The 26,044-nt window shown below is 43.6% G+C and overlaps 1 protein-coding gene across 2 annotated transcripts; it reads right to left on the reverse strand.

Annotated features, from left to right (window-relative positions):
- Positions 1-462: 462 nt before the first annotated feature.
- WEE2 (WEE2 oocyte meiosis inhibiting kinase) lies at positions 463-25,366 on the reverse strand. Of its 2 annotated transcripts, XR_016231828.1 has the most exons (12): positions 24,895-25,366; positions 18,204-18,397; positions 16,369-16,420; positions 13,388-13,560; positions 11,832-11,953; positions 8,088-8,234; positions 7,170-7,277; positions 6,989-7,074; positions 6,153-6,323; positions 4,443-4,585; positions 3,867-3,988; positions 1,250-1,475 (listed from the first exon to the last, which is right to left on the reverse strand). XR_016231828.1 is itself a non-coding variant. In XM_002721833.5 (11 exons), exons 1-11 carry the CDS (start codon positions 25,225-25,227, stop codon positions 1,313-1,315), a joined length of 1,692 nt encoding a protein of 563 aa, XP_002721879.1. In that variant the 5' UTR covers positions 25,228-25,366; the 3' UTR covers positions 463-1,312. The 2 variants fall into 2 exon arrangements, 1 of the variants encoding a protein (XP_002721879.1); XM_002721833.5 differs by lacking the exon at positions 3,867-3,988 and having other exon boundaries at positions 463-1,475.
- Between the last annotated feature and the right edge of the window lie 678 nt (positions 25,367-26,044).

A 26,044-nucleotide genomic window follows, 5' to 3' on the forward strand; every position in this document is an offset into this window, starting at 1 on the left:
TTTGGATCAGCATAGCTCCGGCCATTGTGGCCACTTGGGGAGTAAACCAGTGGACAGAAGACCTTTGTCTCTCCCTCTCACTGTAACTCTACCTCTCAAGTAAATAAATAAAATCTTAAAAAAAGACCTGGATTGAGTTCCCGTCTTCTGGTGTCAGTCCAATCCCAGTTGTGGCAAGCATTTGGGGAATACAACAGCAGATGAGATCTCACCCCCCTCCCCATCCCTTTTCAAAAAATAAAATTTGAAAGATGACAAAGAGGAATTAGAGTACTTTTATGACCAACATTTTTTATGGCAAAGCCTGACCACCACTTGCTTTGGCCCCTCTGAAGCTGCATTGCTGCCAGACATGTTACTGCTGACCTACTTGATTCTCACTCCAATTCACTCCCAGAGCATTTGCCAATATAAACTTTCAGTCTCTTGTTATGTATTACCAAGAAAAGTCTTTTACCCATGTTCCGCTTTGAACAAGATAAAAACCTTTATTTACAAGTACCCTATTTCTTTAAAAACAGAAAAGAATCTGAATAAAATGATAAAATTACAGGGGAAAAAAGTCAAATTCTGATAAAACCAGGAGGCATTGGTCACACCTAGAAAGTCAGAGCCACTAAGAACACCCAGGGGAGGGTCAGGGCAGACAGTGAGGGGTAACAGCCACGGTAAACCACGGAAGCTCTGCCTGCCGGCTCTTGTCCACAGCCACCAGCTCAAGGAGTTTGACTTCTACCACCTCACACAACGGTGAGGCCTTCGTTTAGTAAATACAGTATCAGAGAAAGGGATTTCTCTCCACCCAGAAAATATCAGGACTACTTGCTCGAAGGGACTAGGAATTCTTTCAGAAGCAGTATCACATAACCGGGAAGCACTGTTGAAACCCAGGCACGTTTTCCTGTACCCCATCCCTGCAAACCAAAACCACATCCTGGGATGTGGGGGGAATGAGCAACAACAACCGTTTAGTCGTCCATAAGCCAGCCTCAAGAGCCATTTCCTTTTCGTTTTGCAACTCAAAGCCCATGTTTCCCATTGCTCATCCAAAAAATTTGAGAACCAAATAAGTTGATAAGTGGTGTTTGGAATATGGCAGTAGATAAGGCAAATGGCTACCAATTATAGCCCCAGGGACCATGAGTAATAGGAAGCCTTAAAAGCTTAAAGATCTTGGCTACAAGTGGTAAACTAGGATGACTTCCGTGATCTTTGGGCATTCAAGTTGATTAGTTTTTCCACGTGTGAGAGGAAGGCTGAGATGGTCAGCATCTATCTACTGGAGGCTATATGGTTGGTATTGAAGGAGCTCCTATGGGGAAGATTCCCCTAGGGTAAAGCTTGAAGACTTGGCACTGTTTCTTCCCACCAGGCGTTTTGTGCTTCTTGATCCTGTAGGCGTCCCAGAGACCTCAGGGTCACTGTGGGAGCTGTTTCCCTGGGGGGACTGGACTTGTTGCACTTCTCTCAGTTCCCTGCCGTGAAAGTGGGAAAGCATATGTTACTTCACATCCAACCACAGACCAAAACTAGCACATAGATGTTCTTATTTCAGTATTGTAGAAGGAAGTCTGAGCTGTATAAAATTCAGTTCTGAATGCAAGCTTCATAGAAAGGCGGGCTCACCCATGTCATGACACATGCTGGGTTCCGTTTCCAGATCTCACTGATTGCAGCATAAGTGGTCTTTAAGTGAACAACTCCTCAGGCTAACTGAGAAGCTACAGCAATCAACAAACCACAGGCTGCAGGTCAAATCTGGCCTGCCATTGGTTCTTATATATAATCAGATATATATTGTCAATGGCTGTTTTCACATTAGAACAGCACATGCACACTAAAACAGCAAACTCAACTACAAAGCTGAGTCATTACATTAGATCGTATGGCCTACAAGAACAATTTTACTAGCCAGCCCCTTCCAGAATAAGTGTCAACCCACGATTCACACAACCTCAAAGTGCCATAGGCCCAGCACTGGCACTGGCTGACAGCACCTGTGCCTCCGTAGCTGGCTTCACAGGATGTACATGCCAGACATTAAGAGGAGCTTACATTCTTTGCACACAAGTATATGTGCATACAACCATACCTTATTACATGGGAGAGTAGGACTCAAACCTGGAGCAAAAACATTGCCTCTGGCTTACTAGCAAGACCTCACTGGATGCCCAGAATCTCAGCAGCCTTATGGCCAGCCAAGCAGCTTGGGACTCTTCATGCTAACTTTTCCAAGGTGGGTTACGTACCCATAGTAAGTTGTACCTCAAAGCTTAATTTAAGCAAAGACCGTTTTTCTTTCCCTCCTTTTATTACATACTGTACATTACTGAAAATATGATCTTGTAAACTTTCCTTCAGATGCTGCTCAGACATCACTACCTGTACCTTTTCCCCAACCTCACCCCATTTAATTGATACCCAGTGGTTTAATGGAGGACTGGATTAATCAATGGAGGCATGCATAAAAACAAGCCTCCGTGAATAAGAGATTGACTTGCTTTCTTTGCTCAGAAGTTCTTTTTCTCTAACTGTGTGCCAGGACAGTATCTGTCTGCTCACCCCTGAAATGTTACAGGTTCCTAACAGGGGTCTATCCTGCTCACCCCTGAAATGTAACAGGTTTCTAACGGGGGTCTATCCACCTATCCTTTGGTTCTCCTACATTATGTTACCTGCTGTCACTCAGAATCCTAGTTTTTCTCTACCAGTTATAGTCAAAGTTCTTTGTAGTCCTCACTTTGCTTCCTGTGCGTCAGCTGGGATTCTCTCTCAAGCAGCTTAGTCACAGAGCCTCCTAGTCTCATACTTAAAGAGTCTTGTGCTGCCAGCCTCCTCATGAGCAGGGACCTATGTATTATAGAGCTGAATATGAGGGTCTTTCCAGAAGGTCTGTGGGAAATGGAATTAAAATAAGCTTGTTTTGGTGCAAAAGGATTTTGAAATCCATGCATAAAGGATCTTCAAAGAATTCATGGAGGAGGGGCTGGCACTGTGGTGTAGCAGGTAAAGTCACTGCCTGTAGCATCCCATATGGGCACTGCTTTGAGCCCCAGCTGCTCCACTTCTGATCCAGCTCCCTGATAATGCCCTGGGAAAATCAGAAGAAGATGGTGCAAGTGCTTGGGCCCCTGCACCCATGTGGGAGACCTGAAAGAAGCTCCTGGCTCCTGGCTTTGGTCTGGCCCAGCCCTGGCTTTGCAGCCATTTGGGGAGTGAACCAGCAGATGGGAAATTCTCTCCTTCTCTCCCCCAGGCCCCCACTCCTCTCTAACTCTTTCAAATAAATACAAGAATTTTTAAAAAAAAATTCATGGAGGCAAAAACATTTAGCCTAGGAATTAAGACAACCACACCCAATATCAGAATATGTAGATTCAGTAGCTGGCTCCAGCTTCCTGCTAACGCAAGACTCTGGTAGGCAGCAGTAATGGCTCGGGTGGTTGGGTTCCAGGCTCCTAGCTTCAGACTGGCCCGGTCTTAGCCACTGCCAACATTTGGGAAGTTAACCAGTGGATAGGAACTCACTCTCTCACTCTGCCTCTCAAATAAATGTTTCTTTAAAACATTTTAAGTGCATGGAATATAGGTGTCATGAAAAATCTATGCATAGATTTCAAAGTTGATCACAATAAACTTATCTTTTTAAATTTTAAAATTTAATTTATTTGAGCCGGCGCCGTGGCTCAATAGGCTAATCCTCCACCTTGCGGCGCCGGCACACCGGGTTCTAGTCCCGGTCGGGGCGCCGGATTCTGTCCCGGTTGCCCCTCTTCCAGGCCAGCTCTCTGCTATGGCCAGGGAGTACAGTGGAGGATGGCCCAGGTGCTTGGGCCCTGCACCCCATGGGAGACCAGGAAAAGCACCTGGATCCTGGCTCCTGCCATCGGATCAGCGCGGTGCGCCGGCTGCAGCGGCGGCCATTGGAGGGTGAACCAACGGCAAAGGAAGACCTTTCTCTGTCTCTCTCTCTCACTGTCCACTCTGCCTGTCAAAAAAAAAAAAAAAAAAAAAAAAAAAAAATTAATTTATTTGAAAAATGTACTTAAAAGGCAGAGAAGCAGACAAACACAGGGACTGCTATCACCTGCTGGCCCGCTCCTTAAATTCCCTCAGTAGCCAGGGCTGGGCCAGGCTGACAGGGAAACCCAGTCCAGCTCTCCCACAGGAGTAGCAGGGACTCAGCTACTTGGGCCATCCCTGGCTGCATCCCAGGGTGCACAGCAGCAGGAAGCTAGAATTGGGAATGCAGCCAGGACTAGAACATAAGTACTGACATGGGATACAGCCATGCAGCCATCCCAAGTGATGTCTTAACTGCTGCACCAAATGCCCACCCCTAACTTATCTTCTAATTCCACACAACTGTTGAGGTCCCCTTGCATGCAAGCTCGGGTCCCTAGAGAAGGCACAGCAGACCTGACACTGAACACCGAGACTACCTTTCCAGTGTGGCTATCTTGAACTTTTCCAAGTTCAGCTGCTTCTGGAGCTCTTCCGCTTTCCCCAGGGACGGCCGCAGAACTCGGTTTTTGACCAGAACGGCCGCAGAAGGTCTCTTTTCTGGATCAGGATGGATCATTTCCTGATGTCAGGTGGCCAAAAAGAACACAGAAGCTTCATTACTGGGAAAGCCTTCCCACTCAAGCCCATTCCAACCCAGGTTCTGTGAGTGGATTTTGTGGGAGAAATAGGCAGAGGAAACAGATGAAAATTTAGCTCCACCTTGGACAAGAGGATATTCCGTGTCTGGTAGCATCAGTTGTCTACATCTTTAACTTGTCTCTAAGTATCCTGTTTTAGAGCTGAATGGCTGTATAACTATTCTAATGCCTTAATTTTAACAGGGTAAGAAACTGAGGCCTGAGGTAGAAAGTGACTTATCCAAGTTATTGGAAGGACCAAAACCAAACCCTACTTTTCCCAACTCTTATTTCAACCCATTTTCTGCTACCTCATGCTCCTTTTTCACACCTACCATGGCAATATTCCTAAAGCATTTACCTCATGGTATCAGATGTCTGTAACCCACGATGATTTGAATGTAGAAAATCTCACTATGTATAGCAATTAATAATGTCACATGAGAAAAATCTTTGTTTTGGTGACCAAGTTTAGAGCCAGCTCTGCCCTTTAATTTCTAAACTTTGCTGAAGTTCAGTTTCCCTTTCCTGAAATTTGGGATAATTATGTTTAGCTTCTGGGACCATGGTGAGAATTAAATGAATTAACATATGTACAGTGTTGTCTAGCACAGGGCCAGCATACAGGTACTCAGTAGGTACCAGCTCATTCTATGAGCAGCTCCACGTAGGAATAGATGAAAAATTATGAACCAAAGATGACGGTAAGGAGAGGCTTTCCTTCTTCCAGGAAAGCAAACAGAAACAGGAAGGAAAACAAGGTCATAGCTGCATTTGAAGTGTTCCGCTAAAGAGTGAAATTCAAGTCAGTAGATATTGATAAGATTTTAGGCATCCTAACCAATCCTATTCCCTAAGTTAGGAAGTAAGTCATGTTTTTACTTTCTGGGTATGATTCTCAGCTTGACAGTATTAGCTTTGATAATCTTTGTTTCCACATAATACCCTCCCATTTTGTCCCTACAGATACTCAAATATGTACAAATAGCATACATATTTCTGAATTGACATTATGCCTTTCAGAAAGAAATAATTGTTGGCATTGTCACTTACCAACAAAGAAGCTTACACTTTCCTATATACACTCAAAACTCATTCTTTTAGAAATATAGTGGCCAGTACCATTGGCAGTAGCTAGAACTCTGGAGTAGTACTTTTGATTTTGGAGTTAAGCAAATGCAAGAGTCAAGGAGCGACTAAGCCTTGATTTCCTCAACTGCAGAATGACATGCCAGCTTCCCATTTCACAGGGTAGTTAGATAGGACAAAGGAGAAAACACAGCAAGATTTTTAGTCTAACATGAAGGACTTTGTTACATTGTTTCCTTAAGTTTTTAAAAATCCATCCTGTATCTTCTGGGATTCCTAGTCATGGTCCTGCCTCTTTATTCCTTCCATTAATGATACTAGCAACATCTCCTTTTTCCTTTCTCTGACTACTTGCTGGCACAATTAAAAAAAAAAAAAAAAAAAGAGGCGTTTCCTCGTCTCCATCTCACGAGCTGTCACCTTAAGCAGATCTTGGAAGTCTTCAGAGAGTTTCTGAGGGATGTCTGGAAGGTTACCCTCGCGGATGTGATGCCACGCAGCTCCGTTGGCAGGCAGCGACTCTGCTCCTGCAGCGACTGCGATCGTTAATCCCAAGGCAAATATGTCTGCTTTGGGGAGGTTTTTATAATCCTTCAAAACAGAAGATAGGAAGGCCAGTTAGTTTTCCAAGCAGAGCGAGTCTAAACTAAAATATACCTGGTAGGAGAGGTCCACTTGAATGTTTATAAGCTCTAAGCAAATACTGCGGAGAAGGTAACATTCACTGTACTTGGTGGTTTATTTATAGAAAAGATAGAGGGAGCACAGATCTACCCAATTAACACTGACGTGCTCGGAGAGTCCAAGGCAGAATCCTAGCCCTGTCTTGCTCCGTCAGACTTGAAAAGGCTTGATGCGTAAATTGGTTGATCACAGAAAGAACAGACTCTTTTCTTTTCCTAATTATCACCTACGAGGAAGTTAATCTTTCACAGTGTGATTGAACAGACGTCCCAGGAGATGGACAGTGACTAAAGATGGGCTGGGACAGCGTGGACTTGAAGGACAGGCTTTGTTCATGTAGGCAATCCACGGGATTAGCAACTCCCAGAAAAAGTAGAAGCAGCAAAGGACTCTTAGAAAGCACTGCACAGATACTGTTTCATCCTTGACTGAGATTTCCTCTCGACTTGGGAGTCTCTCTCCTGTCTGGTCTATGTTACAAGTTGAAGTGGTGGATGTATACTTTTCATGTTTTGCACTGTGAGCCTTGGTTTTAGAGTCAAAAGTGTCAGTGGACTACAAACAAACTGTACCTCTTGTAAAATCTCATTAGCCAGGAAGCGGATATCTCCTTCTTCCACTTTCGGTTCACTTATGGATGTTACATGGCCCAGGTCACCTAACAAGAAAAAGAAAAGAGTTCTTTAAAAGCACGTCTGTCTTAGAATTGGAGTAAGTGTTGACAGTTACTGGTGGGGTATAAGGCAGACCCACCAATTTTATATATCACACTGGCAGAGAGAAACCAGTCAGCTTCATTTTCAACCTCCTCTGGGACTTCAGTGGAGTCACTTTGCGCCTTATGACAAATGAAGATGTTACCTGAAAATACAGAATAGACAAAAAGTAATGATTCCTCAGGTTTTACACCCCTAAGATTCTTTTTTCTTGTATCACTGCAGAACAGCAAGTGGTTAATATAACATCTGTTTACGCTGAACTGCAAAGGTTCCCCACCCTAACAGGCTGGTAGCAGGGCACTGTAGTCTCAAATCAGCAAATGACAAAACCATTCATTTCTGCTTACTTTGATCATTGAAATCAGAAAGTGTAGCACTAGTCATCAACACAACATTCAATCTGTTATCTATGTCGTACATGACGTATCCATTTTCTGATTTTTGCCTCACTACATAGGAAACAGTCTTTCCCTCTCTGACCTCTAGGCCCAAACAGGGACTTGTTAATAGCTGTTTGACTGGATTTCTGTAAGGGACACAAATGGAAGAAAGGGGTTCTGCCAGCAGATACTACCTGTGACAATCAACAGACCCTCAGGCACAGGTGTCGATGATGGGCAAGAACAAAATAGGGGCCGGCGTTGTGGTGTAGCAGGTTCAGCCACCACCTGTGATGCCAGTTCAAGTCCTGGTTGCTCCACTTCTGATCCATGTCCCTGCTAGTGTCCCTGGGAAAGCAGAAGATGGCCCAGGTGGTTGAACCCCTGCACCCATGTGGGTGACCCAGAAGCAGCTCTGGGATACTGGCTTCAGCCTGGCACAGCCCTGGCCATTGGAGCCGTGGAAGATCTGTGTCGTCTCTTCTTGTCTCATCTCGTCTCTAACTGTGCCTTTCAAATAAAAAATCTTTAAAAAAAAATGTGACAGGAAGAGCAGAAGGGACCACACTCACTAGGTTTGATGTCCAGGTGTACCATGCCAGAGTTATGGATGTATCTGAGTCCCATAGAAACCTGTAGAAGAATGTCTCTGAGATTTGGCTCTTGGAAATGATTACCAGACTTAGCATTTTCAGATATGGCAGACTGCAAACTCCCACCTGGGAAAAAAAAAAAAAAAGAGACCCACGAAATGAAAAAAAAAAACACATAAGTCTTACAGGTGAAAACATGACAAATATTCAAATTCCTTATTAATTGGACTGAAGTCTTGAAACTAGATTACTTCAGTGTTATTACAAAGCATGATATTATCTGCTGTCTGTATTACAAATATGAAGAATTAAAGGGCTTTTAAAAAGGAAAAGAAAATGAGTATCTCAAGTATCCAGTAAGTGGCTGTTCTACCTTGAGGATGTACCAACTAACATTTCAAGTTTTACCTAATGTTAACCAGATGGCCAATAAGCCCTATTGTATAGCTAATATTGTAATGGTGATTATTTCCATTTCCGTGTCAAGCTAGTAGTTATAGGTCGTTAGTAATTATAGTAAAATTGATTCTAAGTCTAATTCCATTAAGAACATAACATGGGGCAGGCGCCGCGGCTCAATAGGCTAATCCTCCACCTTGCGGTGCCGGCACACCGGGTTCTAGTCCCGGTCGGGGAACCGGATTCTGTCCCGGTTGCCCCTCTTCCAGGCCAGCTCTCTGCTGTGGCCCAGGAGTGCAGTGGAGGATGGCCCAAGTGCTTGGGCCCTGCACCCCATGGGAGACCAGGATAAGCACCTGGCTCCTGCCCTCAGATCAGCGCGGCGGCCATTGGAGGGTGAACCAACCTCTCCGCCTCTCCCCCCCTGCCTCTGCCTCTCTTCCCCCCTCTGCCTCTGCCTCTCTCCCCCCTCTGCCTCTGTAACGCTTTCAAATAAATAAATCTTTTAAAAAGAAAATCATTAATCAGAAATGCAAATCAGGAAGAACAATGGATATATCTTTCTCCTAAGAGCCAATCTAACTGGAGTGAAGCTAACAGTAGGTGGAGAGGATGTATAGAAAAGGGAGCCCTTTTACACTGTTGATGGGATTGTAAATTGGTATAGTCATTGCGGAAAACATGGAGTTTCCCTTAAAAAAAAAAAAAAAAAAAAAAAACTAGAACTACTATATGCTGCAGCCAAAAATGGACATCAGGGGCCAGTGCTGTGGCCTAGTGGATAAAGCTGCTGCCTGTGGCGCTGGCATCCCAGATGGGTGCCAGTTCAAGTTCCAGCTTCTGCTCCAGTCCAGCTCTCTGATATGGCCTGGGAAAGTAGATGGCCCAAGTGCTTGGGCCTGTACACACCCTTGGGAAACCCGGAAGAAGCTCCTGGCTCCTGGTTTTAGATTGGCCCAGTTCCAGCCATTGCGGCCATTTGGGGAGTGAACCAGCAGACAGAAGATCTGTCTCTCCCTCTAATTCTACCTCTCAAATAATAAATCTTAAAAAAAAGGAAATGAAAAGTCATACTTGAAGCTATCTATATATATGCCCATGTTTTTTAACACTGTTCATGATAGCCAAAAAATGGAAACTACCCAAGTGTCCATCAGCTGATGAGTGGAGGAAAAATACTGTGGTACATTAACACAGTGGAATACTATTCAGCTGCAAATGGGGCGAGATCTTGTCTTTTTTTTCTTTTGACAGGCAGAGTTAGACAATGAGAAAGAGAAAGGTCTTCCTTCCGTTGGTTCACCCCTCAAATGGCTGCTACGGCCAGTGTACTGCGCCGATCCAAAGTCAGGAGCCAGGTGCTTCCTCCTGGTCTCCCATCCTCCACTGCCTTCCCAGGCCACAGCAGAGAGCTGGACTGGAAGAGGAGCAACCGGGACAGAACCGGCGCCCCAATCGGGACTAGAACCTGGAGTGCCGGCGCCGCAGGCGAAGGATTAGCCTAATGAGCCACAGTGCTGGCCAAGATCTTGCCATTTTTAATAAAATGAATAGAAATCCTTCTGCCAAGTGTAGATCAAGTCTTGCCTCATTTATGTAGCTTTCTTAGGCTCCTCTAATAACAACTGTTACTGAGTTTTTACTATGTATGAGATACTGACACTGTGCTGACATTTGGCCTAGACTACCCCTGAAACTATTCCCTTAGGTAAGTATGGCTGTCCCATAGCTCAGTGGAGTTAAGTGGGGTCTCAGCAGATACACAACTAGTAAGTGGCACAGCTGGGCTTTGAAGCAAGGTCTGCTGGACTTGGAGTGTAGCCCGGCTGCTTGCAGCTCGCCGCACCACCTCCTGCTCCCAGTGTCTTCTGCTTTTTATCCACTCATGCCAGCCAGCTTTGCACCACATTGTCCCTTGTGTACTTGCTGTTGCAGAACAAGTAAACGTCCCTGGACTTGTCTCCCTTCCAGAGTGTTTACCTTTCGGTCTCATACAGAGTCAAGCCTATAGATGCGCCTCAAACGCCCAAATGGATGAAGAGGTGATTTCAGTAGTAGCAATCACCCCATCTTATTCTTCTGGAAAATATTGAAACATTGTCCCAGATCAGGTTAAAAATCAATTCTCTTCATTAATTTTTATTTCATGCAATAGTTGTTAATAGCTAAAAGGTACGGAAATCGATCTTGCCCATAGAGAGGGGAGGGGAAAAAAGAGCAATCTCAGGTTGCAATAAGTAGGAATTACGAAGAGATTAAGAAAAGTCTCAAATTTCCAATCATCAGCATAAGTGATCCATGTTTCCTCAGAGAGACTATCATAAGCAAAAGGAATTTTTGGTATGCTTATAAGAAAAAATACTATAAAATTACAAGGCTACAAGAGAATAAGGAATAAGAAAAATTCCAGATTATGTAGAACGTATGCACTATTCTCCATGTTTCTAGCATTGTACAGTATTATTCAGTAACTTACTTCATTTGTGTAATGAACTGTAATCAGTGTCCTCACAAGCCAGGCTGGAAATTCAGATCACCTGGTGGTTACAGCAGTTGCTAAAACAAACTGCATCATGAAAGGAACCGTGTGAATGTGCGTGGGGGAGAGGGGTGTGGTGATGAAATATTACTGTGGCCAGAGTATGCGTTGCTCCTTCTAGAACAAGAGCACACTTCTACTCAGTTTGTAGCACTTTCTATTCTACTGTTGTATTGACTGTTTAACAAATTATAAATGTGATAAACCGAAGGACTGCTCTTTATGATCCAAGTAGAGAGAAAAGGGTTACCAGGTACTCGGTATGCGTGTCTCTCAAGGACAGAATATATGAAGTCTTCTCCAGCTTCCCAGCCCGTGCACCTACTCTGGTGGGAACACCAGAGCTCAAAGGTAAGAACCAGGAAGAATCCTCCTATTTAAGAGTCTATCTGAAAATTATTCAAAAGCTTTCTGTGCAAACCAAAGCATGATGAAGGCAGTTTACCTTCAATGTACCTATGTGTGTATCACTCAGAATATGCAGCAAATGGTTAAAAAAAGATTTGCCATTTAAATACTAGCATAAGAAGTTTTCTAAGTATTAAGTGTGAAAAGAGTGATATTATTCTTCAGCTTCATATATCTGAAAGAAATCTGATAAGAGTATAAGCCTGGAAATTCCTTTTCAACTCAGATTTTCTCCAGCTGTCCACTCAAGATTGTAGCACAGACTTTAAGGTATGACTCTGCTATACTTGTCATAAGATTTGGGGGAGGCAAAGCTTATCTCTGAAGACCTGGGAAGCTCATCTCCCTCTTTGTTGATAGAGGGTCACCATACTCACCATTGCAGTATTCGTTCTGAATGATCATGTGGTCATCTTCTGACCATGCAGAGTAGTAGCGCACCACATGGGGGTGATGCCCAAGCACTGCATGGGCATACACTTCCCGCAGATCCGAATTCCTAGGAGACAGAAAAGCACTGAGAAAACCAAGCAAGATAATACACATTAAATGTTTTAAAGGACTATCTGTGGGGTATTACTAACAATGGCAGAACATTCATCAAGTGCTTACTGCTTGCTTACTCTAGTCTTCATAGCTATCTATTATAAAACCATGGAAAGAATGAGGTTTGTAGAAAGTAAGTGACCAGCCCAAAGTCACACTGCTAACATTGCATCAATGACCAGAACCTTGGTTGAGCTGGTACCAAAGTGTACCATTCTTCTGACTCTAACATATGTAGAGAAGCCTTGAGTGGTCACTGCTTCAGTGGCAAGCAAGCTTTGGGTCTTAATTCACTATAAAATAATCAAAAAATCTTAATGGGCATAACAAGCATGATTGTGGACATTGTGTAACAGGGTCTGTGTCTCTTCTGTGAGGGTTATACAGTCATGAGGTTCACTATTAAACTCAAACAAAATGTAGTCACAGGAACAACATTAAGTAGAGAAATCGAGTATGGATTAGGAAAGCCCCAGAGAAAGGTAAAATATAGTACTGGATGAATTTCAGTATAAAAATGAATTCCAAAGCTATAATGTAATTTCAGATCCAACATGTTCAATATTACGTCAGTTCATAAAAAGCATTGGCTGAATCCTTACAACAAAGAACTTTTGAACATTTAATTCTGGGAATGATATAAAAACTTCCACTAATAATTGCTCTTGCCTCTGAAACTTAACTATTGAATTTATTATTTATGCAAAGTAGAGAAAGACCAGTGATTTAACAATAACTTCCAGGCCGGCGCCACGGCTCACCAGGCTAATCCTCTGAGGCGCCGGCACCCCGGGTTCTAGTCCTGGTTGGGGCGCCGGTTCTGTCCCGGCTGCTCCTCTTGAAGGCCAGCTCTCTGCTGTGACCCGGGAGGGCAGTGGAGGATGGCCCAAGTGCTTGGGCCCTGCACCCACATAGGAGACCAGGAGGAAGCACCTGGTTCCTGGCTTCGGATCGGTGCAGCACGCTGTCTGTAGTGGCCATTTGGGGGGCGAACCAACGGAAGGAAGACCTTTCTGTCTTTCTAACTCTGTCAAAATAAATAATAACTTCCCATTTGGCAATATCCCTGGTGAACTCTACAGGCACCAGAAGTTCATTCTGCAAATCTGTATTTACAAAGCAATAAAATCCAAGTGATACAGAGCAAAAGCCAAAGAAATCACCCAAAATGAAACATGATCTGAAATGCTACATTTCAGAAAATACCAACTTTGATCTGAAAAACTCAAAGGTTATGAAAGTGAAACATCATGTAGTGGGAAAGAGCAGGAAATTTTTAGAAAGAAGCAATGTCATGTTTTAATATCAGTGTCATTTTAAATATCTTGACAAGAAACATCTCTCCAAATCCAAGTCTGTATTTCTGACACATTTCAAAGGTACTCACTCATTTGAAGATGCTGCAGATGGTTTTGTAGCACGCTTTATTGCATACACACATCCATCCAGCCTCTTAATACATTTGTAGACTGTACCGAATGCCCCAACCCCAATTTTTTCTACCTCCAAGAACTCCTTTTCATAACGGGCATCCATGTTGGTTTCTCGCAGGACGCATCTCTAAAACATTTTAATAAAAAGGAAGTTTAATTCTTCCAAACGTGTTGTGAGCAATAACATGAAACAAATTACACTCCTAAATGTTTCTAAATTCAGACTTTTGAGGTAAATGCAGCGCCAACATCCATGGCAGCACCGTCTCTCTAATCGCTGACCACTGTGTGTTCTTCGTAACCTTACGCACAACTCTGTATGGCAGTTCTCACATTTTCTTTGCATCTTCCTCTGGCCATCCTATTCTTTTCCTGTGCGTTCCCACAGGGATGCCTCTCACACGCAGTTTATGCCCTCTGAAAGAATGGCAGGGAGCAGGGCGAGTCAGGTTTAAGACCAAAGACCACCTCTTCTCTGCCTGTTTGACACTTACCCGCCCATTTCAAGGTCGAGATGCTTTTCCACCTCAAGCTTAATAAACGTACTTGTTCAAGAAATAAAATCTGAGTGTGTGGAAGAGAATCGTTGAACTGGTTAACTCAGCGTGTGCTGAAGCATAGCAGCCACTCCCCATACTGGCCAACTAGCAACCTCATTCTTCTCCCCGAATGGAAATAACCCAGGCAAATCACTGACCTCCCATCAGTTTTCTCATATGTAAGATGAGAATCATTAGCAGCTACTCCTCCAGATACTTTAAAATCTTACATGAGGATAAATATGTTTGTAAAGTATATTATAATTATGCATTACACATTATATGTAATACATCTTAGTGTAATGTCCACCACGTAAGTTCTTAAATTTGACCAAAATCTATATGAATCTAAATCCATGCTGACTTATCTTCCAAACTCTTTTATTTTCCCAATGTTCTAATTAGCAAGAATTTTTCTGTAAGAGTTTAAAATCTTGACTCTAACTAGTTCTTCATTTTCAGCATCCAAATATAATCACTTCATCAGCAAGATCTGCAATTTTCATTACCCTTAGAAAATCTCTTTTCCCTCCACGTATGGACTTGCCACAGCTATTAGTCTTCTCTCAAATTCCTTTAACAGTACGAATTATTTTTGCAAAATTATACCATAGTTTCACAGACACATAATTGTTTCCCATGAAAAATTCAAACTTATAGCAACAGAACTCAAGACCTTCTACCAGTTGCATATCCACCACCTACCACCTTTATCTCTGATACCAAATAATCCAACTCCAACCACTTACCCACCTACCCCACCCTTTTCACATGCGTAAACTATTCCCTGCCTTCATAGCATTAAGTCACTTACTTCCTTTGCCTAGAACTATATTAAGATACTATCTTTTCTACCCACATCTTTCTTCTCACTAGAACCATTATGTTTTAAATATACATGTATGAGTATGTATATATACATCATGTTTGCCCAAATATACATACACATCTTTTAGCTTCATATTTATGTATAGATTATGTTGAAATTATAAAGTTCTTAATTACTTTTGTGTAATTTTTTTACCTTAAAGGGCCTAAACACAATTAATGCTTTGAACAACTGAATGTTCAATAAATATTGTTGGCATTTCTATCTAAAACCAGGAGACAACTTATAAGTTAGGAATAAAATTCAAGGGTAAAGGAGTGAAGCCATGAGTCAGAAACATTTGTGTGTGAAGGAAAACTGCCCCGCCCTGGCCTCTATCAGTGGTAATTACAGAAGCCAAATGCTGCTGGTGCTGTGGCGCAGCAGGTGAAAGCCCCGGCCTGCAGCGCCAGCATCCTCTATGGGTGCCGGTTCGAGTCCTGGCTGCTCCTCTGGTGGCCCAGCTCTCTGCTACAGTCTGGGAAAGCAGTAGAAGATGCCCAAGTCCTTGGGCCTCTGAACCCATGTGGGAGACCTGGAAGAAGCTTCTGGCTCCTGGCTTCAGATCAGCTCAGCTCTGGCCATTGTGGTCATTTGGGGAGTGAACCAGGGGATGGAAGACCTCTCTCTCTCTCTGGCTCTACCTCTTTCTGTAACTGTCTTTCAAATAAAATAAATCTTTACAAAAAAAGAAGCCAAATGCAGATATTTAAGTTTAACCAATTTTATTTATTCAAATAAAATAAAACTTGCTTCAAAAAATTTCAGAAGCTAAAAGGCAAAACAACCAAATTCCCAGCATTCAAGTTGTTGAAGAAACAGTAGTTATACTATGTTTCATGTGAAGTACATCATTGTAATCATTCAACATATTAAATTTTTAGTTTAATAAACATTGAAATGGAACATAGGCATATTTTCATTTTATTAACATTATAATGGCAATTCACTGACTTAAATTTTAAATTTACACTGACTTAAAGCCATAATGACCTTAGCTATCGCTCTATTACTAGGCATTCAACACTTCCCACCCTTTTTTTAGCGATTGCAGTTATGATGCAATGAACATCTCTAGGGGAAATATTTACAATACTGTTTTCTTAGATTATCAGGTGAAGGATACTAGATCAAAGATGGTAAATATTATAAAAGCCAATAAATATGGATATTTAAGAGCTAAAGTTTTACATATAAATACGCAGCTCTATGCAATGTTTCTCCATTTTCCATATGTGGATCATACCCTCACTTCTGTACCACACACAGTTTTTACTTAAAAGATACAAGCAGAAGCCATTAATTTAAAAATGCTTTAAGGTAATGATTCAGCAATATATATCAGACATTGCCTGGCAGAGTAAGAACTGGCTAAGAATATAGACCTTGACTAGAGTCCAGATAAGTTCATCTGCAATGCACATTTACAACGCTATAAATGCTTGGCAAGAGGAAATAAAGAGGATGGGAGAGAGGAAAACATGATTAAGTATCTGTTATGACAGCAGGGCCAAACAACAATGCTCACCTTGGCAGGTAACCCTTGCTCTAACTTGGCTTCCTCCGGACCAGCTTCCTCACTTTAAAAAAAAAAGTTATATCAATGTATGATTAGCACTTATGAACTACGAACTTGTTTCTATTCTAGGTTGTAGGGAATTCCTCCCCCCTCTTCAACTTATACTTGGGGGCAGGGATCATCAAGAATTTAATATAAGAATCTAGGGAAGGATTAGAACAAGGCATTAAGAGACACCATGGACAGCACCCCGTAAGTCAGAGAGTTAAAACCTTTCCTAGAACAGAGATTTGTAAGCGGAGATCAAGAATGAAAGGAATGGGGTTTTAGGCAAGTAGAACCCTATACACTTAGAACAGGAAGAAATAGCATAGAACATATATGCAGCTATGGAGTGGATATTTTCATCCCCAAATGAGGAAACCAAGGCACAGAGAGGTTAGATAACTTTGGGTACTGTAATTAGTACGTGGCGTAACTGGGAATTGAAACCAGTCTAACCCAGAGAATTTACCGCTAACGGCCACACTGCTCCGTCTTTCCAGCACCCTTTCCTTCCCGGGCCTTATTCACTCAGATAGTAAGTAGAACAAAATGACCTCTAACCCTAGCTAAGATATTTTCAATTGCTTTTCAAAGAGCTCAAGTCAGTGACAACCATCTTTCTTTTAAAAAGAGAATCTATTGAGTGACGGGGTGGAGGGGAGAGATGGAGGGAGGGAGGGAGAGGAACAGAAAAGGAGAGGGAGGGGGAGGGGCAGGGGAGGGGGAGTGAGGAGGAAAGGGGGTTAGAAGAGGGGGACACTTGTTACTTTAATGCTACGTTGTAATACTTCTATAAAATAAGGGATAAAAATACCTTCTCTGAAGTGTTAAACATTACTAAACTGTCACCACTTTAATTGCCAGGAATTCAAGTGAGCTGTCTTTTCTTCTTGGTAGTTTACAAAGATTCCCAAAGAGCTAAAACCAATAGAAGTTTTGGAAACCAAGTAGGCTGAATGTAGCTGTGCTGATGTTCACTTGAGATTCAGAAGATGGTGATGAGCAAACATTCTGGCCTCCAATCTCATATTAATAGAGTCACCGATTCCAAAGAAACAGCCCAGTAGGGCACATTAAGTGATCTGCAAATGTTGTGCTGGTAGCCGCGCATTTATTTTGTGAGCCAAAAGATTGCCATCTTTTAGAAGCACTTCTCTTCCATTAAAAAGTATTCAAGAAAGAAATGTCTCTGAGTAACATATACGATCTATTTGGATTTCTAACATTAAGTGGCCATTGTGAATCAGCGAAGTTTGGCTTTCCACTTTGTAGCACCTCTGAAAGCAACACTTATCTTTCTCTTCAATCTTCCATTACCTGCAGAAAAATCCAAATCCTTTCTGTGACCCTCACTATCTGTCACACAAGCTCCAGCCAAGGCCGCAATATGCTCTCCGAAGTGTAGCTATGCCTTCCCCAACAGCTAGCCTTGTATTAACCTGAAGAGACCCTTTGAATGCAATTCCATAGCCAATTCAACTTCCTCCTAATGGAAGTCAGAGATGCACCCTTTGAATGCAATTCCTTAGCCATTTCAACTTCCTAATGGAAATCCAAGATCTATTGCTTACTCTGCCCTGCTCTTTTAAAGAGAAGGTATCTACAGTGCACTTCAGAATGGGAAGATTCTAGAATCTCTGTGACAAGCAGATTAAAACCAACATTGGCATTCAGGGAGGGGGAATGTGTAAACATTATCTCAGTTCCATCCAGATAGAATTCTTGTTCCTACTTTAACACTCTTGTTACCCATCGACTAAGGAAAGTCAGTTCAAAATTGTAGTTATCTATGTACTTACAGATCTCCTCGGGTTTTTCTCTTGCCATTGTTTTTAAGGAATAACTTTCTGTAAGACTCGGGGGTGAAGGGATTAATATTGACCAGAGCCAGTGAGGTCATCTCATCCCTGAAGGAAACAGGTGTGAGCCTCTTAGAGCTTCGAGAGGAGAGCTTGCCCGTGGAGGAGATCACCGGAGGCTGGCTCTGCAGGTTCTGAGTGAAGAGGACAAGAGGGAGGCAGAACAGTCAAGAAGAGTTGCAGAGGTTAGCCAGCTAATACTTGAACCAAACAATGTTTCCCTGAAAGGGGCTCTAGAGATTATCTGGTTCCCTGCAAACTAGCTGCATTGTAACTGGTGCTGTCACAAAAGATACAGAATCCCAGTGTCTACCTCTAAATGTTCTCACTCAAGAGATCAACCCAAGAATCTCTTTTATTAATTCTCCCCTTTTCCCTGGGATTTTCAGTTAACTGGCTATGAAAAAAAGAATTTTAGTCCTCCTTCCAGTTTTCGAAGATGAGGACTTCAAAAGGACCATGCAAATACCTCGTCTCGTGCTTTCGTGGTTTATACATTAACTTCTCAATTACTCATTCCAAGTGTGTGTTTGGTGCCTACTAAGTACCATTTTTCTGGACGAGATAAGGATGGGTACAGAGATGAATTCTAGCTTTTAAGGCATACAGCATTATTAATCAGCAGTTCAGTGTTTCAGAAAGATTTCAAACTAAACATGAAAAAATAAGTGTTCAATTTCACTCCTCTCGGAGCTCTGTGAATGGAGTAAAGTGACCGAAAACCAGTACTCTAAAATAAGTCCTTTGGGGCTGGTATTGTGGTACAACTGGTCTGGGCAGGCAGATAGGATTAAATTAGATTCATGAGCTGGAAAACCATGCCCCCTGCCCCCTTTCATGATCTCATGCTCCTACCTGTATATGCCCACCTGTTGATTGCATTACATAACTGCTCCCCTTTCGGAAGCAGATAAAAGATGTGGAGGAGCGTTGTCCTGGGCTCACGGCCTTCTGGTCACCTCTTTCCTGCCCATTTGCTATGCTACCTGTGGCTACTCCTAACTACACACTTTGCTGCACATGGCTCTGGCCCGTGGATTCTCCCACGTGGCTCACAGCCTGCTCTCTGCCAGTGTGGACTCCTCAGCTCATGCTTTTAAACTCCTTTCTCACTTAAAAAAAGCCCTCACTTTCCTGTATATTTCTCACTAAATAAATGCTAAAGCCACGTCATGTTGCCTGTTTGATTCGAGCTGATATTCAGAATTATCATCTAATTAGATAGTAAGGACCCTTGAGATAAAGGGAACCCATTCAAACCAGTTAAGCTGTGGTTCCCTGCAGTCACACTTCCTTCCAGTCCAGCTCCCTGCTAATGCACCTGGGAGGGCGGTGGAAGATGGCCCAATTACCTAGCCCCTGCCTGCCACACACCTGGGAGACCCAGATGAAGTTCCAGGCTCCCGACTTCAGCCTAGCCTGGCGTGGCCCAGCCCTGGCAGCCATCTGGGCAGTGAACCAGCAGATGGAAGCGCTGTCTCTGCCCGTCTCCCTCTTCGTTTCAAATAAATAAATCTTTTTAAATGTAAAAAAATAAAATAAAACCCTTAAGATTCAGAGCCTTATGATTAGGTGCCAGTAAGCAGGAAAATATGCAGGATGAACCACTCCATGTTGGGAATCCTAAGAGGAAACAGGTCTAAACCAGACCAGAACTACACCACAGGGCAAAGAGTTGTCAGAGAGCAGAATGCCATCATGCCCTTGGGTGTAGGGGCCAGAGCAATCCTGCGTCATGGATCCAAGTGTCCAGTAGCGTACTTGGGGTCATGATGGAGCCTCAGGTTGTCATTGCACGGGGGATCTTCCACAAACTTTCTACCTTTGCAGTAGTCACTGCCCGTGACTTCTCATCGTAAAAGCAGAAACCAGACCGACTTCTCATCGTAAAAGCAGAAACCAGACCACACATGAAAGAATGAGTTACACAGAATGAATATTGGACTTAGTAATAAAGCATCGAATAAGCGGATATGGAGCAAGCTGCAGTACACACATGGCCTTTAGTTTTTTAAAGATTTATTTATTTGAAAGGAATAGTTACAGAGAGAGGAGGAGAGACAGAGAGGAGAGTTATCCCTCTGCTGGTTCATTCCCCAAATGGCTGCAACAACCAGAGCTGGGCCAGGCCAAAGCCAGGAGCTTCCTCTGGGTCTGCCACATGAATGCAGGGGCCCCAGGATGTGGGCCATCCTCTGCTTTCCCAGGCAATTAGCAGGGAGCTGGATCAGGAGTGGAGCAGCAGGGACTCAGACTGGGGCCCGTATGTTATGCTGGTGCTGCAGGCCATGGCTTAACCGGCTGCACCACAGCACCGGCCCCTTTTTCTTAAATGAGGAAAATATTACCAAATCAAGAGTTTTTTGTATGTCTTAGAGATCATAGAGTGAATAATCCTGGGGGCTGTGGCCAGACAAAGCCATCACTGGGAAACCTCATGATTTTCTTGTGAATTTAGGATGAAGATTGAGTTTTGGTTCAAAATAAGCACAACTGACTTAGCTGTTTCCTAAGACACCTGCGTGGTCTACCAGGTACACTTCATTAAACTTTGGTACTTGGCTTGCCATACTCTGTCCCACATCAGAAATCCCTACACAAAGACAAGATCCCCTGAGCAGCCGTCCCTAACGGGTTTCACAGAGCCAGCCAGGAGAGGATGAGAGTAGTGGTGGACTCAGCGGCCTTATTCTCTGGAAGCCCCACGTCTCCCCCTTTCTGTCCTTCCCCTGCCAGGTCTACCGGAGGGAGGCCAGTGTTCCGTGGACACAGAGGCTTGCCCATTCTCTTAACCTAGCCACCTCGGCCTCCCCTGCCCTGTCTCTCTCGAAGATTCTCTACCATACTCATGCAGGAGAAGTATCCTGCAAGAGACCCAAACCAATTTACTGTTGCAAACTCCACCTGGGCCCTCCTGGCACTCTTGTCTGCCTGACCTGCTCAGCATCTGTTCTGTAGCCCCTTCCTTCACTCAGATGTCGCGAAGTAGGGGGAATGTTGTGTGTGTCCAGGCAAGGCCCAACGCCTGGTCCCAGTCAGCCCTCCCTACTGAAGGATGCCACGTGCCCCATTTCCCCACTCTGCTTTGCCACCGTTTTAAGAAGCTCTAGCAAGAACTGGTCTTACGATAGTTTCCCTTAAGCTACTATTTTTACCACCAGCGCAGGCCCCTGCAGGGCCATGTTTTTTCCAGGCTAACAAGAGCAGGACCCTGGTCCCTCTTACACAAAGGGTTCCCATTTTCTTCCTCGCTAAATTATGGAAGTTTCTCTGCCCACCTATTTAAGATCCCTCTGTGTACAGTTGGCGCCAATATATGCCTCGTTAAACTCAACTAGCCAGTAGCCACTGCCTCTCCCATCAGTCCTGAGCCGAAAGCAGGAAACCGCCTGTGAACCCCTGCTGTGCGTCCTGAACCACTTTACACTGCCAGCTTGTCATTGTGACCATTGTGAGTCTCTGAAAATATTTGCAGTTATATTTATAGAGGTGATGTTTTGTCCTATAGGTTTGAAGATTTTTCCAGAGATTTCTAGGGTTTGTGTAAACAAAGAGAAAGTGTAATTATGGGTGAAAATTCTGTGTGTCCTTTTATTAAAGGATGGTTTTCTTTTTCATTTAGAGGTACTGACAATTGTTTCAGGATGTGAACTGAAGGAAACCGTAGGTAGGAAGGAAAGATGTAGAGGGAGGCATGAGCATGAGAATGTGTTTTTGGTGACAAAGGTTGAGAACAGAATTTCAGTAAGAGGAACTGAAGGAAGTACTTTGTAAAAGGCTTGTGAAAAATTAGTTGAGATGAGGTTAGAAGGAAAATTATTTTAAAGTTAGCTCCTATATCTTAGAAGTCCACATATCAGTATTACCCGATTCTTACTTCTTTGTTCCATACCGTATTTAACTGTCCTAAGTAATGGGTTCAAATGTTGATGTCACATGCTAATCCTTTCACTCAAGATTTTTCCGTGTTTGTAACCGACCCTACGTAGCAAGAATTTTATGTGTCTTGGGGAGAAAGTTTCTTATGTTTTCTGTTGCTTTCATTGAGTCTTGATTGCTTGGGAGAACTGAGTCTAAAGGAGTTAACATTATTTGCCGCTTTTAAAAATGTTTGAGTGATCAGCTCAACTCTGATTAGATCTGGCCCACAGCTTTGGTCAAGATGCCTAGATTACATAAATTACTACTTTTATTTTGACCAAAGGGTTTGAACATCTGACAATTCATTAGACTTAAGGGTCTGAAAGGAGTATTTCGACTTTGAGACTTCCACTTGGACTCCTGGAAATCTCACAGGATGGAACTGTCAACCTGGAGAGATAATTGCTGTCTGATTCCCACCTGCATGGGAGACCTGGAGGAAACTCCTGGCTTCAGATCAGCACAGCTCCAGCCATTGCAGCCCACTGGGGAGTGAACCATTGGGTAGAAGACCTCTGTCTCTCCCTGCCTCTCCTCTCTCTAACTCTTTCAAGTAAATAAATAAATCTTTAAAAAATAAAGTGAACCAGAAATTAATTTCAACTCTGCTCAGAAGACACATTGGGCAATGCGCTAGTCACCATTCTATGAGTTATAAACATGCTTAGGGGTCAGCGTTGTGTTGCAGCAGACTGAGCCAGCAACTGCATTGCCAGCATCCAACATGAGCACCGGTCTCATTCCTGGCTGCTGCACTTCTGATCCAGCTCCCTGCCAATGTACCTAGGAAAGCAGTGGAAGACGGCCCAAGTACTTGGGTCCCCACTGCCCACGTGGGAGATCTGGATGGAGTTCCAGGCTTTTGGTGTTGGCCTGGCCCAGCCCTGGCTATTAAGCCATTTAGACAGTGAACCAGCAGATGGAAGATCTCCCTCTCCTGTCTCTCCCTCTCACTCTAACTCTTGCAAATAAATGTTTTTTTTTTTTTAAATTTAAATGTTCAGGTGAAAAAAAAAGCATTCATATCAGCACAGAATTTTCAGAACTTTTAGCTTGGTAATATGAAGGCCAATAGATTCTGTGAGCTTCACCTACAATGTAGGGAAGGCTCTTAGTAACATCCACTAATGTGGATGTTCTTGCCAGAATGAAATAATTGTGTTATCCTTCTGAAATCTCGAAGAATATAGCTTAAGACAAGTCTTGGGAAATTCTTCCTGGAAACAAAGCAGGTGCAAGTGTCTGGAAAGCTGACACAGAGTGGGTCTGTAAGAGCGAGCTCTGGGCAGTTAAGGGAAATGAGAGGAACTCCCCGGCTTCTGAAGGAAGTGAGAAGGCAGCCCCCATAAAGATACAGCATCACAGGGAAGGACTTGAAGGTCCAGTTGGGTCCAGTTAGTCCCAACCCCCGAGTCCCTTCTCTAATGCTCCTTCCATGTGATCCCAACTAGTGTTCAGTGCCTTGAATCACAGGGGATTTATTGCCCCCGGAAACGTGTCATTTTCTTGCCTGTGCCCTCCTACTCAGTCACATTCTCCATCATAGCACAACAGTATGACCTGAGGTCAGGGCTTGGTACAGTGGGTCAAGCTGCCTAACTTCTTAAAAAACTGTATGAACCTTCACTGCCTGTCAATGCTTCCTTCACCTTTATTTCTTCCTTGATCACACCACTAAGAACAATCTTCCCAGAGCACTGGCCATTCTTGAAGCACTTATCACATAGCGTCTAATGGCACAGTCAGTCAAAATCTGTCTCTCTCTCAGCTAGACTGTAAGCTCTTTGAAGGCAAACACTGTTACGTTCCTTATGCACAGTGTGCTCAAAAGTACTCAAAATGATTGGTTGTTACTGGGACCATTGAGAAACCCACAGCTGGACATCCAGCCATGTTCTCGTGCCTGCAGTTCAGAAGCGCAGCTCAAGGTTTCCTGGTGGACGTGGTACACACACCCAGCAGGTACCAAAGCAACCCGCTGAGAGAGGCTGTGCTGCAGGCAGGATTACAGATGTAATTAGGATGATCTTAAGTACCTCCAGCAGAGCCAGCAGGAAGCAGAGGATTACACAGCACGAGCCTGCCCCACCCTGGCTTCAATGCCGTGAACAATGTGACCGGACCCTAGCCGCAGTAAGGATAAGAGAATACGCTCTCAGGGGACCCTTGTTCACTTGCCGTCTTCAGTTTAGAAGACTCCTCATGGGCCAGAGGAGCCTGTGCTCCACCAGACCGAGGAGGGAACAGGAGTTCCCCGAGCTGGAAGCCAGTTTCTCTTGGAACCTCCATTTTCTCATACTTAAAGTTCTAGGTTGGGCTCCGGATCTCAGTATTCCTTCTAGTTCTATCATTCTTTAACTAGGAACCTTTTCCCACCCAAGATTTATTTGCAGCCAGTACCAAGTAGTTACTGGTGCCAGCGGGTTTGAGAAGACAATGGGAAGATATCTAACTTTATATGTTTTCTGGTAACTTTAAACATCATTTTCACCAGTACCAAATAGTTACTGGTGCCAGTGGGTTTGAGAAGACAATGGGAAGATATCTAACTTTATATGTTTTCTGGTAACTTTAAACATCATTTTCACCAGTAGACACTGATGTCATTGAAGATACCCACAGCCTATGTGTAAACAACTAAGTCCTCTCTATCCGCTGAATCAAAGAGAAACAGGTCTTGGCCACCGAGTCCCGCTTCCGCACAACTTACTTTGGGAGTAGAGGGGCTGCCGCCAGACTGCATCTTGCTCCTCTTGTCCGACTGCGCGGGTGTCACAAGACATTTGGGAGGGGCCGACTTTGGAGTGCACAAAACCGGATCTGGACTTGATTTGTCCTTTTCCTGCGATGTGTCAAGTTCGCTTACGTTCCTAACGGGTGTCCTGGGAGACTCTGAGTCCCGACCCCCGCTCTTCTCTGGCGTCTGGCTCTGGGCCTCCTTGCTCTCTCCTGCTTCCTTCTGCTCCTTGTTCTCAGTCTCTTCTTCACCAAGGGAAAAGCTTAATCTCTGAACTGGCTCTTGGTCACTCCCCTTGTCATCCATCTCAGCCACAGAGCTTTACAACACAGGCAGCAGGACTGATGGAAGGAAACGCTGTGAAGCCACAGAAGGCAGGAAGGAGGCCCAAAGAATTTAACCAGCAAGTTCCGCAGCTCCAGCCTGCCTTTCTCTCTACCAGCTAACAGCTCTGAGACACGCTGTTCATTCTCTCCCTTAAGTACTAGCATCTGTAAGGCCTCACCTTATCCTATTTCCATTCTGATTAAAGACAGCTCCAGTAACTCTTTGAGCAATTAAACCCAGTTTATGTATAGAACTCTCTGGGTCCCCACAGAGCCTCCCTGCACCCATGTGCTAGTGAGATAGTGGAATTCCTTTCATTTAGCACAGCTTTAAGAACACCCATTTGCCAATTTGGGACCAAGCTCGTTGTTGGAAAGAACTCAGTCTCACTCTTTTACACCTGCCATTTATAAATAGCACCGTCCTCACCTACCTAATGGCTAACAGCAGGTACTTACAATCCAGCATCACCTGGATATCATAATGATCCTTAAACAGCCTCTAACATGTCTTGGCTGGAGCTTCATATCCCTGAGAGAGACACACCTCAGATCTTTGCCAAACGCACCTGCCCTAATTCAGGCATCCTCCTTCAACCTGGCATTAGCAGTTAAAACTTCCAGGGAATTGATCGGAATTTTAAACTGAGAAAAGAAGAGCTCAAAAGATCAATAACACATTTAAGCAGATTTTGATTACCTTAAAAAAAGCATCAAAAATGCTTTCTTTGTTAAAAATGTGTTTCTGTTTAGGTGTCTTTAATACACATCATTAATTTCTTTCTCAGAGGGACCCA

This window comes from Oryctolagus cuniculus, chromosome 3 (assembly GCF_051225735.1).
Source record: "Oryctolagus cuniculus isolate XC-2025 breed Fujian yellow rabbit chromosome 3, ASM5122573v1, whole genome shotgun sequence".
In the NCBI taxonomy this organism is placed as follows: domain Eukaryota; kingdom Metazoa; phylum Chordata; class Mammalia; order Lagomorpha; family Leporidae; genus Oryctolagus; species Oryctolagus cuniculus.